Raw genomic sequence first — 20,708 nt, 5'->3', positions numbered from 1 at the left:
AGAGGCATTAAGTCTGGTTTATTACTAAGATGTTGTACAACAAAAATAACCTTTATCTACCAACATGGTAAGTTTCAAACTCCAAAGTCAATTATAAATCGGAATATACAATATATATAATACAGTGCATATCAGATAAAAATGTTGACACAAAACCCTTAACAGCCTACGAATAAACACTACACCAAGAATACAGAAACATGAAAAAGACTGAAAGTCTCATAGCAGTTTTAAGATAAATGACTGGTGCTCGCTTTGGCAGAACACATACTAAAATTGGAAAGATAATAGTGACTGGCATGGAGTGTAGATCAGGTTGACATAAGACACAAAAATCTTTGAAGTAAACATTCAGATGTTTACAGAAGGAAGTAGAAAAATATTTTTTTGGCTTTTTGAGATCATGTAGCACAGCTGGTCTAAAACAGGATCCTCTTGCCTCAGCCTGTATAGTACTGAGATTACAGGTATGCACCATCACACCAGGCTATGGAAAATTTTTTGAAAAAGGGCCAGGAAATAAATATCTTGGGTTCTGTAGACCAAGTAGCAAAATTTAATCCAAATATTTGTTTTCAACTTTTTAAATACATAAAAACTAAACTTAGCTGTAGATGTAATGTCTTATTAAATAAGAAACACAGAGCCAATACAGAGATGAAAGCCAAGAGGTCAGAGCAATAGCTAAGAGCTAAAAACCTTATCCTTCACTGTCACTGTTATATTTGTATGTTAATAAATAATGTTGCCTGGGGGTCAGAGCTCATAGCAAGCTATAGCAGAGCCGGGCGTTAGTGGCGCATGCCTTTAATCCCAGCTCTTAGGAGGCAGAGTTGATCTCTGTGTTCAAGGGATACAGCCAGCATGGAGACACACGCCTTTAATCTCAATACCAACCATAGAAGACCTGGAGGTCTGTACAGACGGGCAGTGACGAGGTCATGTGGTTGGGTTTACAACCAATGAGAAGGCAGAATAGAAAGTCAATAAAAAGCACAAACACACAGGAAGTAGGTCTCTTTCAGAGAGGTAGGACAACAGTGACAGTTAAGGGTAAGGTTTTTAGCTCTTAGCTATTGCTCTGACTTCTTGGCTTTCATCTCTGTATTAGCTCTGTGTTTCTTATTTAGTAAGATGGTTACATCTACACTTAGCTTGTATAAAACATTGTCCACATGCCAGCTTGCTCAGTGTTGATCAGAATACAGTCTACCTCTGGGTACGCTGCACTGTAGTAATCACGTCCATGTAAGGCCCATTGAGACAAAACTGGACTTTTACTTGTATATATTTTTAGCTAAAACTGTCACTCTCAAGGTACAATGATATTACAAAGATAAACACTGCTGTGGCTGTGCCTATCACACACAGGGCCCTGGGTTGTGTCTTCAGCACTGGAAAAAAAAAAAGAGTGGCTGGAAAAATAAACCTGTGATGGGAGAGTGGGATGCACATTAGTGACGAGAAGAGCTGCCAGTGTGACTGAAGGGAAATGCAGGAATTCATGGAGATGTGGGTAACGTCTGAGATGAACACTAGAAAGCCCTTATGAGAAATTTTAGAAATCTATTGTTTGCAGTGGGGTTTATTCCTGGGCCTTACCCATATGAAGCAAGTGTTCTACTGCTGAGCCCCAAATTGAAATGTCTTGATTTGGGGCCTAATGTTAGCTGCAGGTGGGAAGACTTGATAAGACAAATCCAATGTGAAGGGAGGTAAAAGTTGACAGGGACAACAAGAGGAAACAGCTAAGGTGGGAGTGGTAAAGGCCAGAGAGGAAGATAATCAAGATGACTTGACAGTTAAGAGCAGAAAGAAAACATAATGGCCACCAATATGCATGGCCAGACTTCATTGTTCTTAAAAAATGGACCACTTATAGTGATTTAAATTTAAGGAAATTTATACACACCCATAGACGTTCAACTTTCTGAACTGGACTATTTACATTTTGTACATAAATCAAAACCAGAAACCCTTACTATTCACATATTTATACTTGTGAACTTCTGACAACATGAAGAGTTAGCCTGAGGTACATGACATGTTGATTCTGAAAAATGATGTTGCACACACCGAGAGTTCACAACAGTTATCTTGTCCCAGAACCAAAACCATCAGTTTTCTTAATCATGATTCTATATATGTTTCACCCAAAGAACCAGTATGACAGTAGAATAAGGGATTCTCAGCAACTTATGGTATGTCTTACTGTGATGTCAAGGATTTATGAAAGATTTATATCCTATCTGTACTTCTTGTCAACTCTGTAATTCCCCCTGCTTAAGGAAAAAAGTAAAGATGCTAGAGAAATTTTAGATGTTGGTAGCAATTCACACAATTACAAAGTATAGATCCAAGGGACATCCTGATAAGGGATGGTTCTGCCCACTGCACACTGTCTCACGGAGTCTACTGGGTAAAAGAGAAGGATCATCTTCAACAGCATCCAACAAAAGGAGTTACTGTGTTTGCTTTGTACTTCTTTTAGGACGTCTCATATCCTTTTTCTGCTTGAAAATAGGAGAATTTAAGAAACACAAGTCTGTGAAAGGGTCCCCTCTTCTTAGTTTCCTGTAGGTAAAAAAGAAATTTTAGGCAGGATTATAAATAGATCAGCATTAATTCAGCACAGGATTACCCTAAAAATATGCCAGTCTTAATCCTCAAATATGATCCATTCATGACTAAAGTCCTTCTTCAGCCCTCCCATAAGAGTTGTTAAAGATGAGTCCACACAGTACTTACGAAGCGAGGGTCGGCTCTTTATAGCTTGTGATGGTGGTGCACCTGCGCTTAGGCAGAGGCACTGCCGGGCTGTCTTCATTCCTTTTTGGAGACAGAGAAAGTTTCCTGATTTTCACTACAGGGTGCAGCAGGATATTGGTGACATCCTTTAGGCTACGACCAGGTGACTCTTGATTCTTGGGTGGGATACCTATAGTACAGTGTTTATTAAATATCCATCCAAGGGATTAAAAACCACAGAAATAAAGCTATGGTCAATTATGTATTTTAAATACACAAAATACCTGGCACTTCATGATCTATGTTTTAAAAACTTGCTCTTGCTTTTTCTTCCTTTCAAGCCAGATAATGTAAAAACTATGGCAGATATAAAGAACTGCTGGCTACAACAGAAATGTTTACTAAAACTTAACCTTTTCCCCCAATAGCTTAGATGTTATGAGTTGTTTTAAAGTATGAAATTGCATTTTAGTCACACTTTAATACTTAGAATCATCAAGGCTCCAGTGTCATCAGCACCAAAGTTGTAACACTGTTGGAGGCCCACTGACATTAAACATACAAGAACTTTCAATCAGTCTGTGAAGACCAGGATATAATGCGTTCCCACTGGTGCTAATGTTACAAAAATCAGATGTCTCCAACACCAGAAACATCTGGTCCCTCTATCCCTGAGATCCAGGTATCTCTTCCACCATAAACACCTAGGTCCTCTAGCTCTCATCTACATCTATATTGGGAGGAAAGTACCTATGTATAGTGAGAACACGGAAAGACAATCTTCTCCAACAGTTTTTTAAGTATAGAGTACTCTCCTGTCACCATAAATATATACAACCATCCAGTATTAATAGTGTAGACTATCTCCAAGCAACAGGATTAGACCAGCTGTTATATTCTAGAATGCGTCCCAAACCATAAGTGTTTATAAACTCCTAGGGGAACTTATAAAAATACTCCAGTTCTAACTCAAGGGACAGGACAGAACTTGTGATTATTGCTGTTTTCATGCAATGCTGCTGGTGGAAGTCTGGGGTCAAACTATTTCAGTGTTTTTGTTTGTTCTTTTTGAAACATTGTTTTCAAAAGAACAAGAAAAGTGGTAACAAGAGTTCATTTAAGCTCCATGTTACTCAATTTCAATTAATTATCAACAGTTTGCCAATCCTCAATTTATTCTGTCATTAAAATATTTTTGTTTAGAGTAGAGCAAACAGATTTATTAAGAAAAAGAGAAACAGCTACTGAAAGCAGAGGGAATACCCATCATACATAGTTTAAAAATAGATTCTTGCAAGCTACACTGTCCAGCTGTTCAACTAGGAAATTGATTCATTGTTTCAGGCTTTAATATCCCAAGTTAAGCAAATCAAGCATGCTGACTGAGCTGTTAGAATGTGACAACACTCTGACCCTGACAGCATGGAGCTATTGCCACAGGAATCAAACTCCCAAAGGAGTCTTTGTGACTAGGTGCAGGCTGATGACTAATAATGAACCATTTTTGATAAAATAAAAGCAGGGTTTCTGAGCTAAAGTTTTCAGCAAATGAGAAAAGAACTTCTTGCTCTCATAAACTCACCTTCAACTAGAAAAATAAGCCATGGTTCCTGTTAAATTAAATATATAGCAAGTCCATTAAAATGAGAGGTTTTTGTTGTTGTTTTTTTTCATTTTCCAGGTGATCACAAGCGTAAAGAAGATCTTTTAATTCAATTCAACCACAATCTGTCCTCTCCTCACCCTGCTCAAGTCTCCTCTATTGACAGGAATCAGACTTTGAGAAGTAATAATCCTGTAAGAGTCCTATTTGCTTCTAAGTCAGAATAACACAGCCATATTTCCATTTTCTGCCCCTACTATTTAACCAGTCTATACTTCCCATACAGAGAACACAGAAGGGAAGTATCTAGACTCCCCCAGAGTAACAGATGGCAGGTACAGTATCTAACAATACATAAGCATCAGGGGCAACCAGTTAGCAGAAACATACAAAACCCAGGCAAATAAGCACTGCTTACCGGTAGTAGCTCTGGTTGGTGGCGCCTTCTCTCTATCTTTTTCATCTGTGTACTGGAGTCCTCTTTTAGGCCGAGGCCTGGTGATTGTGTCTGACTCTCTGGTGTGGTCTTGCAAGTGCTTGTAAGGAGGCAGGTAGAGGTCATCAGACTCATCCTCAGAGGCACTCAGTTCAAAAGCACTCTCTTCCAAGTCCCTGCTGTTGATTTCTCCACTGCAGTCATTGCTCATTTTTTGTCGGAAAGGGGAGAGGTGAACACACTCTTCGAGATTAAAATCATAAGCATCGCTGGAACTAATAGACCCATTCAATTTTGTGGGGTGTAAAGTCTGCTTATCTTTGCTTTTGTTGCCCTTACACCTCAATGAGGGTTTTGATTTGCATCTCTGGTTGGCTCTTCTTTTTCGTGCACATTTATGTATACTTTTCATTTGTTCAGGTTTAGATGGTAAAATGACTTCTTTTGTTTTAGCATTCTTTTCTGGGCACGTCAGTCTAGGGGATAAGTTAATTTGGTCCTTGTTCCACAGACAAACATTTTGTTCTACATTTTCAAGTTTGTGCAGAGTTACAGTTGGGTCTCTACATCCACTTCTTCTAACTTCCAAAGACTGTCCCACCCAATGACTGGATTCACAATCCTCCAAAGCAGTGGAGCAACTTACATTATTAAAATCTTTCTTTAAGTGGCGACGGAAAGACACAGTTCTAGGTATGACATCATTAGTAGACTCGACTTTACCTGAATCAAAATCACTCCCCAGTGTGTCTGGAGAAACAGTAGGACTTGGTTCTGAACATTTAAGAAACAAATTAGGGAAACAGTATTATGCTTCAGAAATTTGCATTCCAAGAACATTAGAAGTTACAGTAATTATTCATTAGTTTCCCTGTATTTACTATAAGTAAATAAAACATAGAAACAAATTGAGAAAGCTCAATAATGCCATCTATTTACTCATCATTGAATAACCAACAGCTTACATCAGCATTTAAAAATACTGTGGGAATGAAAAGTCATGTGTGGTAGCTCATACTTGGGAGGCAGATGCAAGAGGATCAAGCAAGGTCCAGCATGTGGCACATAGCTCTAGGACTGCCTGAGACACTGTCTCAGAATAACACAAGAACTGAAGTCTGGTGTCAGCCTTTAATCCCAGCACTCAGAAGGCAGAGGATCTCTGAGTTCAAAGCCAGGTCTACATATATGAGACCTTGTCTCAAAAAACAAAACAACCTCCTCCCCAACATAAGCAAATACATACTAATTATGTATATAAAAGGGGTTTTATGTGCCTCTGGTTCAAATGTTTAAAGAAAAAGGAATAGCCTCTCTGTTTAATCTGTGAGCACAGAGAAGAAGAGAACTTCAAATTCTGAAGTGAGAAAATATACTATGAAAGTATAAGTTAAATTATTTTTTGAAAGTGACTAAGATTTGGATAATTGTTAGGTAGGCCTTTCAGATAAATATCATCTGTATTTATAGGAAAAGCAGGGATTTCACCTGGTTTTGCTAACTCAAATCCATTTTGTGAAGCTTAGTACAAAAAAGTATGGTCCTGGGTGTCAAAGTTTCTTCTCAATCACTTCTGGTGAGATGCTTTACTTTCTCTGAGGCTACAGAAAATGGATTACATTCCTAGGCTACAACAGGGTTAACTAAGACAATCTATGTAAAATGCTACAGCATACAGCAGTTGACTGAAACTACAGATACAACCAGAATTTCTCCTTATAGTCTTGGCACAATGAATAGGTATGTTGCTATTATTTTTCCTGACAGGGTCTCAGCTATGTACTCTGATGGCCTTGAACTCTTGACTCCACTGCCTCACTGTGCTGGCTAGTTTTATGTCATCTTGACACAAGCCAGAGTCAGCTGAGAGGAGGGAGCCTCAACTGAAAAATGCCTCCATAAGATCATGCTGTAAGCATGTAGGGCATTTTCTTTTTTTTTTCATCATCATTTTTTTTTTAATTTATTTTTTAAATTACACTCATGATATTAATCACATTTGTGGTATTCATAGATTACATTCGCAGTATTCATTCAATTATTAATTTTAAATGTCGAATGTCGTTTCTTGAAGGGGGTAGGAGGTCCTAAATACAGGCTTATAGCACAATGGGAGGACCCCAGAGGGCAGAAGTTTGCTACTGATGTTTACAATCTAGCATCTAAGCTGTTAACACCCATTATTCAGGATACACAGACAAGGAACTTCCCTTAAGCATTCAGGAGGGTAGAACCTGGCAGGGAATTAGCATTGGGAGGATATCAAGGTCAAGGACCGCAAGCAAGGCAACAGTTACCCAAAACGGGGGCCGGGGCCCTGCAGGTCCCCCTTTTATTAAAAAATGAGCTTCTGACTTGGGTTGTGTGGGAGGGCATTTTCTTAATTAGTGCTTCATGTGTGAGGGCCCAACCATTGTGTGTGTGGCCATCCCTGGGCTAGTGGTCCTGGGTTCAACAAGAAAGCAGGCTGAGCAAGCTATAAGGAGCAAGTCAGTAAGCAGCACTCCTCCATGGCCTCTGCATTAGCTTCTGCCCTGTTTGAGTTCCTGCCCTGTGTTTGATGATGAACATGGAACTGTGAATGAAATAAACCCTTTCCTCCCCAAACTGCTTTTGCTCATGGTGTTTCATCACAGTAATAGTAACCCTAACTAGAACACTCATCCTCCTGAGTGTTGGGAATACAGGTATAAGCTACCACTCATGCTTTGGATGGATTTTTTATTCCTCTATCAGTCTATGTAAATTAAAGTTACTCTGAGCAGAAAAACAGGCAGACTTGAAAGTTAAAAAAGGAAGAAAATAAAAAATTTCATTAGGTTACTTATTCACAATGATCAATATTTTTAGATTTTCTACCCAACTTACCTTTGGTTTGGAATAGCCAATCATTTTCTTCAAGAGCAATTTGCCTTAAAGAATAACAATGAAAAACAGAATCTTAGCAATTATGTAAAAAGAAAACCCCAAATTCAGGTTATAAACTTGTTATATCATTTTGCAATTCCAGTCCAAATCCACATACTTTGTTCCTTATCTTAGAAAACCAAATGGGTCTGGTCTTTAATCTAACCTCACATCACAGAAGGAACAGTCAATCCAAACTGCCTCAAAGTTTTTAAAAATGAAGTTTGGTCACTCAGCTCTTCAGGACCTGACATCACTAGGCGAGGGGGGGGGGGGGGGGGCCTTTGTTTTCTTTAAAACTTGCATTCTTTTCTTGCTTCATTAACAAAGTTTTCTTCCACTCAAAACCTGTTATTGACAATTTGCAATTTTTATCTTTGTAAAAGTTTTCCACTTTTCTTCTTCTTCTTTTTTTTTTTTCCGAGACAGGGTTTCTTGGTGAAGCAGTCCTAGCTGTCCTCTCAAACTCACAGAGATCCGCCTGGCTCTGCCTCCCAAGTGTTGTATTAAAGGTGTGCACCACAGACGTCTGGCAAAAGTTTTTCACTTTATGTTATAAAAAATAAAATATAGGTTTGATAATAGAGTAGAGGGAGGTACTGATTATTTTGAACTTTAATAAAAATCTGATTACCTCACCTCATCTAACTTCATTTGTCAGATCTTAAAATCCAACCGTTTTAAAACTACTGAAGTTTAATAGTGACCTGTGGGGCTAGAAAGTTATAATATTTATGGCCCCTTCTGTAAGAAAGGGACATGTGAGAGGACTACAAAGCACTGTCTATGGCAGTAAGTGCACTCTTGAGGCTAACTGCCAAGATCTGGAAGCACTGTTTGTCCTCACAGCTGGGGAAGGAGTGGCTCCTGGCACAGTGGTGCAGGCCAAGAGGCCAAGAAACTGTAACATCATTGCACACGGCAGTCGCAACTCAGTACCAGCACTGCCAAGGCTGAGATCTAGGCAGAGTGAAACCATTTTCTGTAGCCTTTCTAGGTTTTTGGTTTTTTACAAGCCAAGGCTTAGCCATGTAGCCCAGGCAATCTTTGAATGATTCTTCTCCCACATCCGCCTCCCAAGTTTTGGATCTATAGCTATATATGTTAAGTCAAACTCACTAAATGGTGTAATTAAGAGCTGGATAGTTCATGCTGGCAAAGAGAAAATCAATTTTCTCCAATGAAGTTTCACTGGGTATATCAACTACACTCCAAGTCAGGCCCCCTGCTCAGGAGTAGTTGGCCAACACCAAACAGACTCAGTGGTATTTCTGTAGACTTCTTATTTTGCTTTGTTTGGGCATTTTTTTGTCTTATTGGTCTTTTGACTGTTCTGATTTTCATTTTTGCATTTCTTGTTTTTTTTTTTTTTTTTTTCCCTCTCTTGAGAGAATGAACATAAAGTTGATTGAGAGGGAGGACCCAGGAGTTGGGGCAGGGGTAAATGATCAAAATATATTGCATGAAAAAAATTTTAATGAAAAAGAGCTGGGTATTTTGGTATATATAATTAAATCCCAATAGTTCATGAAAGAACTTAAAACATACATAATCAAAGAGAAGGGAAAGAGGGCATCTGGATCAGAACTGATCAATCAAACAGAGGTATTAAAATGTGATAGTTCACACCCCCCTCTCCTGATAAATTAGACAGATTTTAGGCCTGGAAAAAATATTAGTTTTAATAATGATGCCTTACCAGAATGAAAACATGACATTAAAAATAACAATAATAAATAAATAAATAAACCTGACTGAAAGAAAAGTTAAAATCCTTGGTGAGTTTCTCTTAGTCATTAAAACAACTAAACAGTAGAAAAAGAAAGTTCTAATGTTCCACATACAACAGTATTTTAATATTAAATTCTCTTAAGTATACTCCCAGTAGAAAAAGCCTCAGACTGTAAACACAAATGATGTCAATTTCCTTTTACAAATAGATCAGTAGTAATAAAAATAATAATGAACTTGGCACTAACTGTAAGGTCTTCACAGACAAGTTCCCGATGGTGTTGTCACTACTGGAGACCACTTCTGAGGGACATCCTTTCTGGTTCTGTTAATATATTAAATCAAAAGAAAACACTATTATAATCATTTACTGCTATGAAGTATGTATATGCATTCTGCATTATGAATGTATTGCTAAATAAACATATATGCCTGCAACAATAATATACATTTGCTGACAGTCTACAGCACTGCCATGCAGTTTCAGGAGCTAGGATTCCAGGAGCTGAAACATCACACACTGCCACTGCCCTCTTATAGCTTACATTCTAGTCTTTATCACACACTGCCTCTTAAATCTTATATTCTAGTATACATAATATACTTCCTTCTAAGAGGTTATATTCTAGTATACATCCCACTCTGCCTCTTAAAGCTTATATTCTAGTGTATAGAAAGAAATTTTAAAAAGGGTCTACCAAGATAGCTCACAGGTAAGATCCCTTGCCATGCAAGCCTCAATCTCCCCTGGATCTGTGGAACCCATGGTGGAAGGAAAGAATCAGCACCTGAAAGCTGTTCTCGATCTTTACATGCACACTGTGGTAGCACATGTGCCCCTCCTCCCAATGAAGAGACATGTGTCTGATTTCCACACAATTAAAAGTGCTATGAAGGCAATCAGAGTGAATTGAGAGCAACTAAGCTGGAGAGCTCTATTACACAGTGACTCTGATCTGAAATATAAAAACTAATCAGCTATTGAGCAGGAGGAAGAAAAAGCAGTGTAAACAGCAAATACAAAAGTTGTGAAACAGGAAAAGTCATAGCTGTGTTTAAGAGAATAGGCCAATATAGTTGAAACACAGGAATTGAGAACGCTGGAAGTGTGCATACACTAGCCAGCTAGCAAAGAGCCTTGAGAGCAATGACTGTGATGGAAACATTAGTCTAAGTGTGATGTAAACTCACTTAAATATTAAGTAAGGGAGTAAAAAGATCAGTCTGGCCAACACAAAGCATGGCTTGAGAGGGATCTAGAGTGGAAAAAGTAGGTCATCACAGCAAATGAAGATATGAAACTAGGTAGGACAGGGGCTGTGGCTGTGATGGTAAAGCCTATGGGGTGGCCCCATTACTAAAACACACATAATCCAAGGAGTCTATGGTATATTCAGAGTTAAGCAACCTGCCATGGAGTTTCTGTCAAGGGTTCCATCATTCTTAACACTTAGCAGATGAGAACACTTGGAAAGAAAATTCCAACCATGTGCAAGGATTGAAGATGGGGGAGATAACAGAGTAGGTTTGGCTGGAATGAATGAGTGAGCAGGCTACTTTACTGAGATGAGTAGCAGTTAACTGGAGAAAGATCTGGGCACAGCAGGTTATTTATCTCAGCACTCTGGTGCTGAGGCAGGAGGAAAATCAATGAGATGCTAGCCAGGTTTCAGACTGAGTTCTGGGCTAGCTTGGGCTATATAGAGACCATAACCCAAACCACAACAAAAATAAATAAGTAAATAAATAGAAAAAGAATTATGGAAGAAGGCAGAAGTACACAATATACTTGAGAATTGGAAAGTGAGGAGTTGTGCTTTATATAAAATCTGTTTGAGATGCTTTCTAAAATCAAGTAGTAGTTCTAAGAATATATATTTGCATCTTTGTTTAAGCTTTGATATACAAATTTGAAAGTCACCAGAAGACAATTATATAACCATGGGGGGATTTCACATCTGTCTAGGGCAACTGGTATTCACCAATAAAGAAGCTGCCAACACAGGAGACTAACATGGAACAGCAAGGAAGTAGGAAGAAAACTTAGGGTGGGTATGATGTCGAGAAAATTAAGAGATCAATGTTTTCAAGTAAAGAGACTTCTCTTGAATATCACTGCAAAGTTAAGAAACAAGGGCAAGCTGGGTAGTGGTGGCACACATTTTTAATCCCAGCATTTGGGAGGCAGAGGTAGGCAGATTTCTGAGTTCAAGGCCACACTGGTCTACAGAGTGAGTTCCAGGACAGGCTCCAAAAATACAGAGAAACCCTGTCTCAAAAAACAAACAAAACAAGGGCAAACCAAACCTGGCAGCATGCAAGCTTTGGTGATCTTGACATAGCAATAGAGAAGGGTAAGGACAGAAGCTATGTAAATAGTTTAAATGAGACAGGGTTTTACTATACAAACCAGGCTGGCCTTGAACTCACAGAGATAGAGGGATTAAAGGTGTGAACACCACATCTGGCTTTTTTTTTTCTTTCTCTGTTTTTTTTTTAAAGTTGTGTTGTGAGGGGGAAACAAAGGGATGGAAACGTGACCAGGGGTGGTTTCATCTGGATAGATAGATAGATAGATAGATAGATAGATAGATAGGTAGGTAGATAACTACAGACACTACAGCTAGCTGTACTAATCCAATAGAGAGACAGGGAGGAAAACAAATACTGAGGATCCACATTCTCATGAAGGTGAGATGAGATATGATGCTGAGGGGCGGGGTGGTGGGGGAGAGCTTTTAACCAGAGCAGGAGAAAATAGGGAAAGTACAAGCACACAGAGCAGGTTTGCACGTTTCTGTTAGAAAAGTGAGTCGCAGATGGGACACTAAGAAGAAGAGTTCCTAATCAAATTTAATTGACTTTTGAATTTAATGAACACATACTGGTTTTATTTTTATTTTACATTTTTTTTTATTTATTCCATATGTGCATGTATCTGTTGAATGTATACACATGTGGCCAGAAAGGGCAACAGATCCCTTCCAGCTGGAGTTTCAGGCGTTTGTGGAACATCCGGCTTGGGTGGGGTGGGATCCTAACTCAACATACATTGATTTAATAACAAACAGGATAAAACTGCTGATGAAAATGAGCTCTTATGAAAGAAAGTTTTTAATTTGATATCAAATAGCTAACTTTGAAAGTAGTAACATTATTCAAGATAAAAGAGAAAAGAATATTTAGTTGTATAGTAGCAATATAATTGAAAAGATTAATTATAGGGCTAGAGAGAGCTCAGTGGCTTGGTCTGCAGCCCCCATATTGGTTGGCTCATAACTGCCTGATCTGAAGCCTCTGAGCTCTATGGGCACCTGCACTCATGTATATAACCCCCTCCACATACATAATTAAAAATAAATCTTAAAAATACAAGGATTTGCCGGGCAGTGGAGGTGCACGCCTTTAATTCCAGCACTCGGGAGGCAGAGGCAGGTGGATCTCTATGAGTTCGAGGCCAGCCTGGTCTACAGAGCGAGATCCAGGACAGGCACCAAAACTATACAGAGAAACCCTGTCTCGGGAAAAAAAAAGACTATAAAACACAGGAACTACTAGGAAATGTTAGTGAGCAAGTTATGTGGGTCCCAATGATTGGACTCAGTTAGCCAAGCTTTCATCAACAAGTGACTAACATCTTTACCCAGTATCTCTGGCTCCAAATCTTCACTTTTTTTTTCACAATTAATTTTGCAGCATTGGGGATGAATGAACTCAGGACCTTATGCATTCTGGACAAGTGTTCTTCCCTTAAGCTACAGACCCAGCCAAGAAAAACTTTTTTTTTTTTTTTGTTTGTTTCTTGTTTTTTGAGACAGGGTTTCTCTGTGTAGCTTTGTGCCTTTCCTGGAACTCAATCTGTAGTCCAGGCTAGCCTCGAACTCACAAAGATCCGCCTGCTTCTGCCTCCCAAGTGCTGGGATTAAAGGTGTGCACCACCACCACCACCACCACCACCACCACCACCACCACCACCACCACCACCTGGCAAGAAAACCTTCTTATACTAAAACATCTTAAGCTGAGCATGGTGGCCCACACATTTAACCCTAGCACTTGTACGGCTGAGGCAAGTGTATCTCTGTGAGTTTGGGGCCAGGCTGGTCTACTTATCAAGACTTTATCACAAACAAACAAACAAACATACAGATGAAAAAGCACTTTAAGCTCTCTACTACTGAGAAATCAACCTTGAACAATGAAAAACAAGTATAGAGTGGTTCAGAACAAGTGATGCACATAGATAATATGACAGAAAAAAACAAACAAATGCTTTCTTTTAAATGCTAAGAACATATCAGTAACTAGTAACAACATACTTAACTGAAAAGCATTGATAGTAGGCATTAAAGGGCCTACAATAATAGAATTTTCTCTCTACTGTTTGGGGTTTATGCCACTGAGTAACCACTAAATATTAGTTCTTATAATTTCAGCAAACACTCTGGAAAGTAGGGGGCTGGAGATCTGGCTCAGCATTAAGAGTGTGTGGTGTTCTTTGGAAGAACCCAGGTCTGGTTCCCAGGACCCATTTCAAGGGGCCTAAAACTATCTGTAACTACAGCTCCAGGAGGATCTAACGCCTCTGGCCTCTATGTCATCCACACTAACATACATATGCCCAGATACACACAGACACATATGATTGAAAACAAAAAGAATTGTTATTTAAAAACACTGGAAAACATCAGGGAGATTCAGATGCCAATAGGCAGCCTCTAGTAAAGTGACGGAATAAGAGGAAAAAAGGATTTAAAATGTTGAAGGAAAGCAATCTTTAAAATGTAATCTAAATGTTAAAAATCTCTTTCAGAGATAAGGACTCACTGTATAGCTCAGATTCGCCTTTAACTTCGAGTCTTTCTAACTTAGCATTCGGAATTCTGAAATCACAAGATCACAGGTGTGCACGACACCCAAGAAGAAATAGTACCTGCTAGAAAGGCAATTATTTTTCTACACTGTCTACTATGTACATATTATATGTGAGGGTACACATATGTATGTCACATGTCTATATAACACCTGAAAGTTGTCCTTTAAACTTCACACACACACACACACACACACACACACACACACACACACACACACACCTGAATAAATAAATGTAATAAATTATTTTTTAAAATGTGATTCTCCAAAGAGAACTTAGAATACTTTCCATATAAAGTCTTATAAAGCTGCACTTCATACAGCAAAACCGCATAGAAAAGTTTTGTAATGAACATACCTGATCAGTTTCTTCACTTTGTTGGGAAGTTAGCTTCTGTTTCACAGTATATAGCTGACATGCAAGGTAGTAACATTCTCTTCTCAGCTGTAGGATGATATCTTGGGCTTCTCTCACTTTGGATTTTTCATTTTCCAAAGCCAAAACTAACAACCTGTTGTTATCTTGGTAATTTTTCAGCAGTGTAGAAGTGTTAGCTATAAGATAAAAATTTCAATTAAACCTAGAAGGTAAAATGGGCTGGAGAGATAGATGGCTCAATGGATAGGCATGCTTGCTAAGCAACCAATGAGGCTCAGAGTTCAAATCCCCAGAGCCCATATAAAGAGCCAGGTGTGGCCATGCACACAGGTAACCATATCACTGTGTGGGGGGGCAGGAAGGAAGGTAAGACGTTAGAGGGCGTGGAGATAGGAGGATCTCTGGGGCTTGACTGGCTGCCAGTCTAGTTCCTGGTTCAGTAAGAGACCCTTCGCAGGGGAATAGAACAGAGAGTAATAGCAGGGCTCCTCCAGCAACACCCCCCCCCACAGAAGAATGCACAGTACACATACAAATGCCACACTAACACACAAAATAAGAATGCTATAAAAAGACATCACAGAAATCTCTTACTGGGTACTTGGCATGGTGCAACAATAAAGGACTTGCGTTTGCCAATCTCTGCCAAGTTTTTATTCCTTTTCTCTTTCATTCGCTTCTTAATGTCTTCAAGACTATCTTGAAAGGACTTTTTCTGACACCTTTCCTTAACCATCTTTGTCTATGAATTAAAAAAAAATTAACATTTCTCAGATATTTTCAAATATAAAATTTAGAAATGAAAACACAGGCTGTTCAAAAAAGAAGGAATTAAGTAAAGACTAAATTGTAAACTTACTTCAAAAAAGGCAATTTTGATTTTTTAGCTTTAAAATATTATTAATAGTCAGGTGGTGTGGCATAATCCAAGCTACTAAGGCTAAGGCACTCAGATCATAAATTCATGCTTGGGCTACATAATAAAACTCATTTCAAAAACAAATCAACAAAAATAAAAATAGACGTTAGAATCAAGCCCATCATAAGAAAAAAATCCTATAAAATGTCATTCATGTTTCTAACATGATCTTATCTTCTGCCATTTCATAGGAAAGTAGTAAATGATTCCAGAAAATGTCAACTATTCACTTCCTAGTAAATCCTCATTGGAGGTGTACAATGTTTTATGGGAACTGATTATTATTATTCTGGGGCAGGGTATTACTATGTGACCCAGTCTGGTTTTGAACTTAAGAGCTCTGATGTTCTCAGCCTCCTGAGTATCTGGGACATGTGTGAGCTACACACTTGGTGTACTTTTCTTACAATGTTTATGGCAAACCTTTAGTGTTTAGGATTACAGTATTAGTTAAGAAGCAATTATATGTATACCTGGGTTTCTGTTTGGCATCTTTTCTCTATTAATTTAGGGCAAAGAAAGCATGTACTCATATTAAAACATCAATGTGCTTCAAGCAAAACAGACATGCTTTAGCATGGTAGGCTACTTTTCGTTAAGTTTGTATCCTAGACTACAACTTCCAGATCTCACAACTGCAAACTGTTGCCACCTACAGTGTGTACACATAATTTTCACCACAATGGACTATCTTCATTCATCTCTTAGTATTTTCTCCAGGACTTATTTTCCTCCATGCATATCTGGGGCTTTAAATACGTAATGTAGATCTCATCTTAACACTTTATTTCTACCAATTTATGTACGACAGATTGAAGGGAAAGTGTAACTACCTTTTTAAAGTACGAATGGGTTGCGTAAGACAGCCAGGCTATCACTACCAAGTTTTTAAAATTTGCATGGGAGATGTCAGAGTGCAAGACAGACTGAATAACTGTTGGAGTCAAAGTAAATTAAAGTTTGTGCGTGTGTGTGCGCGCGCGCTGAGGGAATTAAACCAGGAACTTGTGCATGCTAGGCAAAATTCTGTCAGCGAGCCACATCACCAGCCCCTATTAGATACTTTAAAAACAAAGCCCTATCTAAAGTTTTCTACCATAACTAAGCAAGCTAAAGTCGTACAAGGTGTGTGCTAGAGCAAAAGCCCTGCCTTCTGCGGGCTGCGCACTCCCTCGAGCCGAAGGCCTCTTCCCGTCGGGTCCCCCCGGCGCTCACCACCCGTCCCTCACCGTACCTTGGCCGCTCAAGTCCGGGCGAGCTTATTCGGCCTCCCTATCGGCCAAGCAGGCTACAACTACCGCGGCCACATTTGAAATCCCTCGTTGCGGTCGTCTATTGGCTGGCCGGAGGCCGTCACGCGACGCGTCTCTCCCGGAGACACAGCGCCCCGCCCCTGAGCACTATCATGTGACGTGCCTGCGCGCGCAGCTTTGGCTGGGGTGGGGCGGAGGGGAAGGGCCTTTGCTCTGCGCAGGCTGTCGAGAGGCGGCGTCACCCGGACCTTTGAGGTTCGATCTTGGAAGCGTTCATAACTTCCGATTTTAGGCCGGGGTGTTGACGCAGATCTGAGAGCCCAGCTCTGTGGATACTGCGCAGGAGAATGACGAGTTCGAGGCAAACCGGAATTGGAGCGCTAAAGATTGAAACAGACTCCAGTATAGCCTGTCGGTGCGCCCCGGCCCTCGCCGCTCTCGTGCTTGGGGGCGCCCCCTTGTGGCAAACGTCCAGCCAGCATGCCGCACACCAGTTAAGGGCAGATGTGAGAGATGGGCTGCCTCGGGAAAACGCAGTAGAGTTCTGCAAATTGATTCAAGGAAGAAACTCCAAGTGACAGCCTGATCCGGTCCCAAACATTTACTGAGGAGATTTACAACCGACTGCAGCCTACCCCCAGGACAGACATTAAAGTGCAGCAGCATTGGCTGGGGCAGAGGATTGAGTTTACATAAGAAGTTAAGGAATGTTGACTCAGGGACAGGATTGGTTTTTAAAAGGGCTTTCTGGAGAACAATCTAAACGTCTTTATAAGTTCCTGAGAATAGTTAAGGAATTGGGTTTAGGCATGCTGGGAAAAGTGCAGCATGGCCACACATCAGTAGATGTAGTATGTTATTCTTGATCAAAAGAAAATGGGAGGGAGGAGGAATGTGGCAGCAGGGAACCCCACAGCAAGAAATTTGAAGTTGGGTAATCTGCTTCATAAGTCATATCCTTATTAGTAACCAAGCAGAACTCTAGTTAAACCAAGAAGAGCCACTCTGAACAAAGTACCGGAGGCTTCAGTTAAAACCAGTAATGTGAATAATTAGCATTGACATGTGGTCACATTCATCTGTCATATCACTTCTCAGTTCCCTGCTGAAATGATAGGAAATGTAGCACCAACTGTGAATCTATGTCCTTTGAAGGTGTTTAAATCTACCCAGCCATTTTCCAACTGTCAGCAAACTTAGAAGTTCTGATGTCACAGGAAGTTACCAGGATGTCTGAAACACATTAGAGCTGAACTTGACTGGATAATGACTGGCGCATGGGAGGCAATAAGCAAGCAAGTATTGGGGGATTGAGATGAAGGAAATAAACAATTTCGAAGTTCACTTGTGATAAACAGAAGATGATTATGCAAGTACTCTTAGTGTAGGACATCTTGATCTGTAAGAATCACCTAGGGAGCACAGTCCTGGAATGTTAGCTTAGGAGATTCTAATTCACCTTTTCTGCTGTTTCAGGTAGCTGTTGGTGCTGGTGATCTAACACCAGGCTTTGAGTATGTGAGGCAAGCACTCCACTATTGTTTGATGTTGGGTCATGGGTACCGTAGCAGAAAGAGCTCACCAAGATACTAAGCCTTCATTTACTAAAGGAGCGGAGGGGTACAGCCTTCTTGGAAAAGGCTACCTGGTTAGCTCACTCTAGTAACTTTATTCAAACAATTGCAAGCTTAATTGGGGTTGGGAAAGTTTCCAGTTACCAAAGTCATCTTGCTCTTGCTGCCCATGAGAGATGACAATCCACACAAATCTCAGTCCTTTTTGATTATGGCTTGCCAGGTCTGCCAGGAGTGTCTTAGGGCCAAGGTCAGTGCATTTGCAAGGTCTTACATAGCACCAAGTGCAGACTCTCCAGAGAAACTATTCTTCAAGGTTTAAACAGTCTCAGAACAATTTATCAGCCTCTACTAGTTAACCTAAACATAGCAAAGGCTTAGCTGAAACATTACTCTCAAAGACACACACACACACACACACACACACACACACACACACACACACACACACACACACACACATTTTACTTAAAGCCAGGCATAAAGGTTTTCCTTTACATACCACTCCACTCCACCATGGAGCTACATCCTTAGCCAAGGTATCTGGTGTTTTCAAATAGGTAATTCTGATGAAGGATGTCCATTGACTGCTGTTTAGGCAAAGCTAAAAATCAAGAACTAGCAACTTTAGGGACAAGGGCTTATCTAACTTTTTTTTATAGTAATTAACTTTATCTTGGTCTCAGGGCTTTGTGTATGCTGGATAAACACCCTATGACTAGTTTATGTATGCAGATGCTGGATAAGCACCCTATGACTAGTTTATGTATGCAGCTCTTGTTTGCTTGTTTCCTTTTCTGATACTAATGATTGAGCCTAGAGCCTCACACAAACTGGGTGGGCACTCTATCACTGAACTATGTTCCCAACTAAACTAATACATTGTGCAAACTGCTTCATTACTGTTCCATGCTTCAGTTACCTTACCTGTAAATTGGGGCCAGGAGTGAAAGTATCCCAGCCTTCTAGGCCTGAGGAATAGTCAACACATTCATCAGTGTGAGCTGCCTAGTTTGCCACTGTTGCTGAAAAATTTCCTGTGTCCCGGCCTGCAGGTGGTCAGGACAAATCTCTCCCACTCGAGTCCCCCAAGTAAACACACAGAGGCTTATATTAATTATAACTGCATGGCCATGGCTCAAGCCTTTTGCTAGCTAGCTCTTAAATCTTATATTAGCCCATAACTGTTAATCTGTGTATCGCCACATGTTCCGTGACTTTACCTGCGTCCCATTACATGTTGCACCTTGGGCAGCTTACTGGCATTTCTCCCAGCCTTCTTCCTCTCTCTCTCTCCTTGAATTTTCTGCCTGCCTCTAAGCTGCCTTACCATAGGCCAAACATCTTTATCTATCAACCACTCAGAGCAACACATATTCGCAGCATAGAGAAAGACATTCCCCCATGATGCCACTGGCACAGAGACAAGTTTTGTCTTTCCTCAGGTACTTATTTTTCTTTCCCTGGTAGGAATGAGTTTGGGTTATAGTTGACTCACCCCTTGCCCTTGGGTTCTTGAGGCAGGGCCTTAATATAAATGAGACTGGCTTTGAACTTGTGGTTCTTCTGCCTTAATCTTCTAAGCAAGTGTCACCAAACTTACCATCTCTCACCTCCAACATTTAACACAACTTATTTGAGCAAGAAAAGGTAGGTCATAGAGCCAGGCAGTATTCTGCACCAAAGACAGTTCAGAATACCCCTCTTCAGACTCTTTGTTTTGAGACAGCATCTTGATTATGTAGCCCTGTAGCCCAAATTGACTCTCAGTTTACAATGTTCCTATTTTAACTTGCTAAGTGGTAGAATTATAGTCGTTTGCTGTCATGCAACATGGCTCTCTTCTTTAGTTGTTTCTGTTTGTTTTGTTTTATTTTTGAGACAGAGGATGACCTCTAATTTCTTATGTTGTAGAGAAGTCTCGCTAGGTAACTATGACTGTCTTGGATCACACTATATAGGCTAGGCTGGCCTCAAACTCATACAAATCCACTTGCCCCTGCCTCCTGAGTGCTGGGATTAAAGGTGTGCACCACAAATCAGAGTGACCTTTAATTTCTGATTTTTCTGTCTCTTCCCTCTGAGAGCTAGATTACAAATGTGCATCACCATGCCCATCCCTTTACTAAAAATAAAAATAAAAATAAAATTTTTTATCTGCTATTCAACAATCAAGAAATGGGCTACCCCCTTCCACCCTGATTAATGTTGAGGCAGAGTTTCTACACAGTCTGAGCAGACTTCAAACTCATAATCTTTCTGCTTTAGCTTCCTGAGTGTTGA

At 40.0% G+C, this 20,708-nt stretch overlaps 1 protein-coding gene across 1 annotated transcript; it reads right to left on the bottom strand.

The window, feature by feature from the left end:
- Window positions 1-1,079: 1,079 nt before the first annotated feature.
- Sgo1 (shugoshin 1) lies at window positions 1,080-17,268 on the bottom strand. Its single transcript, XM_028890193.2, has 8 exons — window positions 16,833-17,268; window positions 15,274-15,421; window positions 14,659-14,855; window positions 9,674-9,750; window positions 7,656-7,699; window positions 4,770-5,561; window positions 2,749-2,938; window positions 1,080-2,574 (listed from the first exon to the last, which is right to left on the bottom strand). Exons 2-8 carry the CDS (start codon window positions 15,413-15,415, stop codon window positions 2,463-2,465), a joined length of 1,554 nt encoding a protein of 517 aa, XP_028746026.1. The 5' UTR covers window positions 15,416-15,421; window positions 16,833-17,268; the 3' UTR covers window positions 1,080-2,462.
- Between the last annotated feature and the right edge of the window lie 3,440 nt (window positions 17,269-20,708).

This window comes from Peromyscus leucopus, chromosome 16_21, assembly GCF_004664715.2.
Source record: "Peromyscus leucopus breed LL Stock chromosome 16_21, UCI_PerLeu_2.1, whole genome shotgun sequence".
Lineage (NCBI taxonomy): Eukaryota > Metazoa > Chordata > Mammalia > Rodentia > Cricetidae > Peromyscus > Peromyscus leucopus.
The sequence above is the reverse complement of the archived record's forward strand: the minus strand, read 5'-3'. Positions and strand labels throughout refer to the sequence as shown.

Coding starts and splice junctions, on each gene's coding strand:
- Sgo1 (XM_028890193.2), bottom strand. CDS start 15,415: ATGGTTAAGGAAAGGTGTCAGAAAAAGTCCTTTCAAGATAGTCTTGAA. Junction 7,700..9,673: donor TTGTCTGTGAAGACCTTACA/GTTAGTGCCAAG, acceptor TTATTCTTTAAG/GCAAATTGCTCTTGAAGAAA. Junction 2,939..4,769: donor ACCAACCAGAGCTACTACCG/GTAAGCAGTGCT, acceptor ACTGTACTATAG/GTATCCCACCCAAGAATCAA.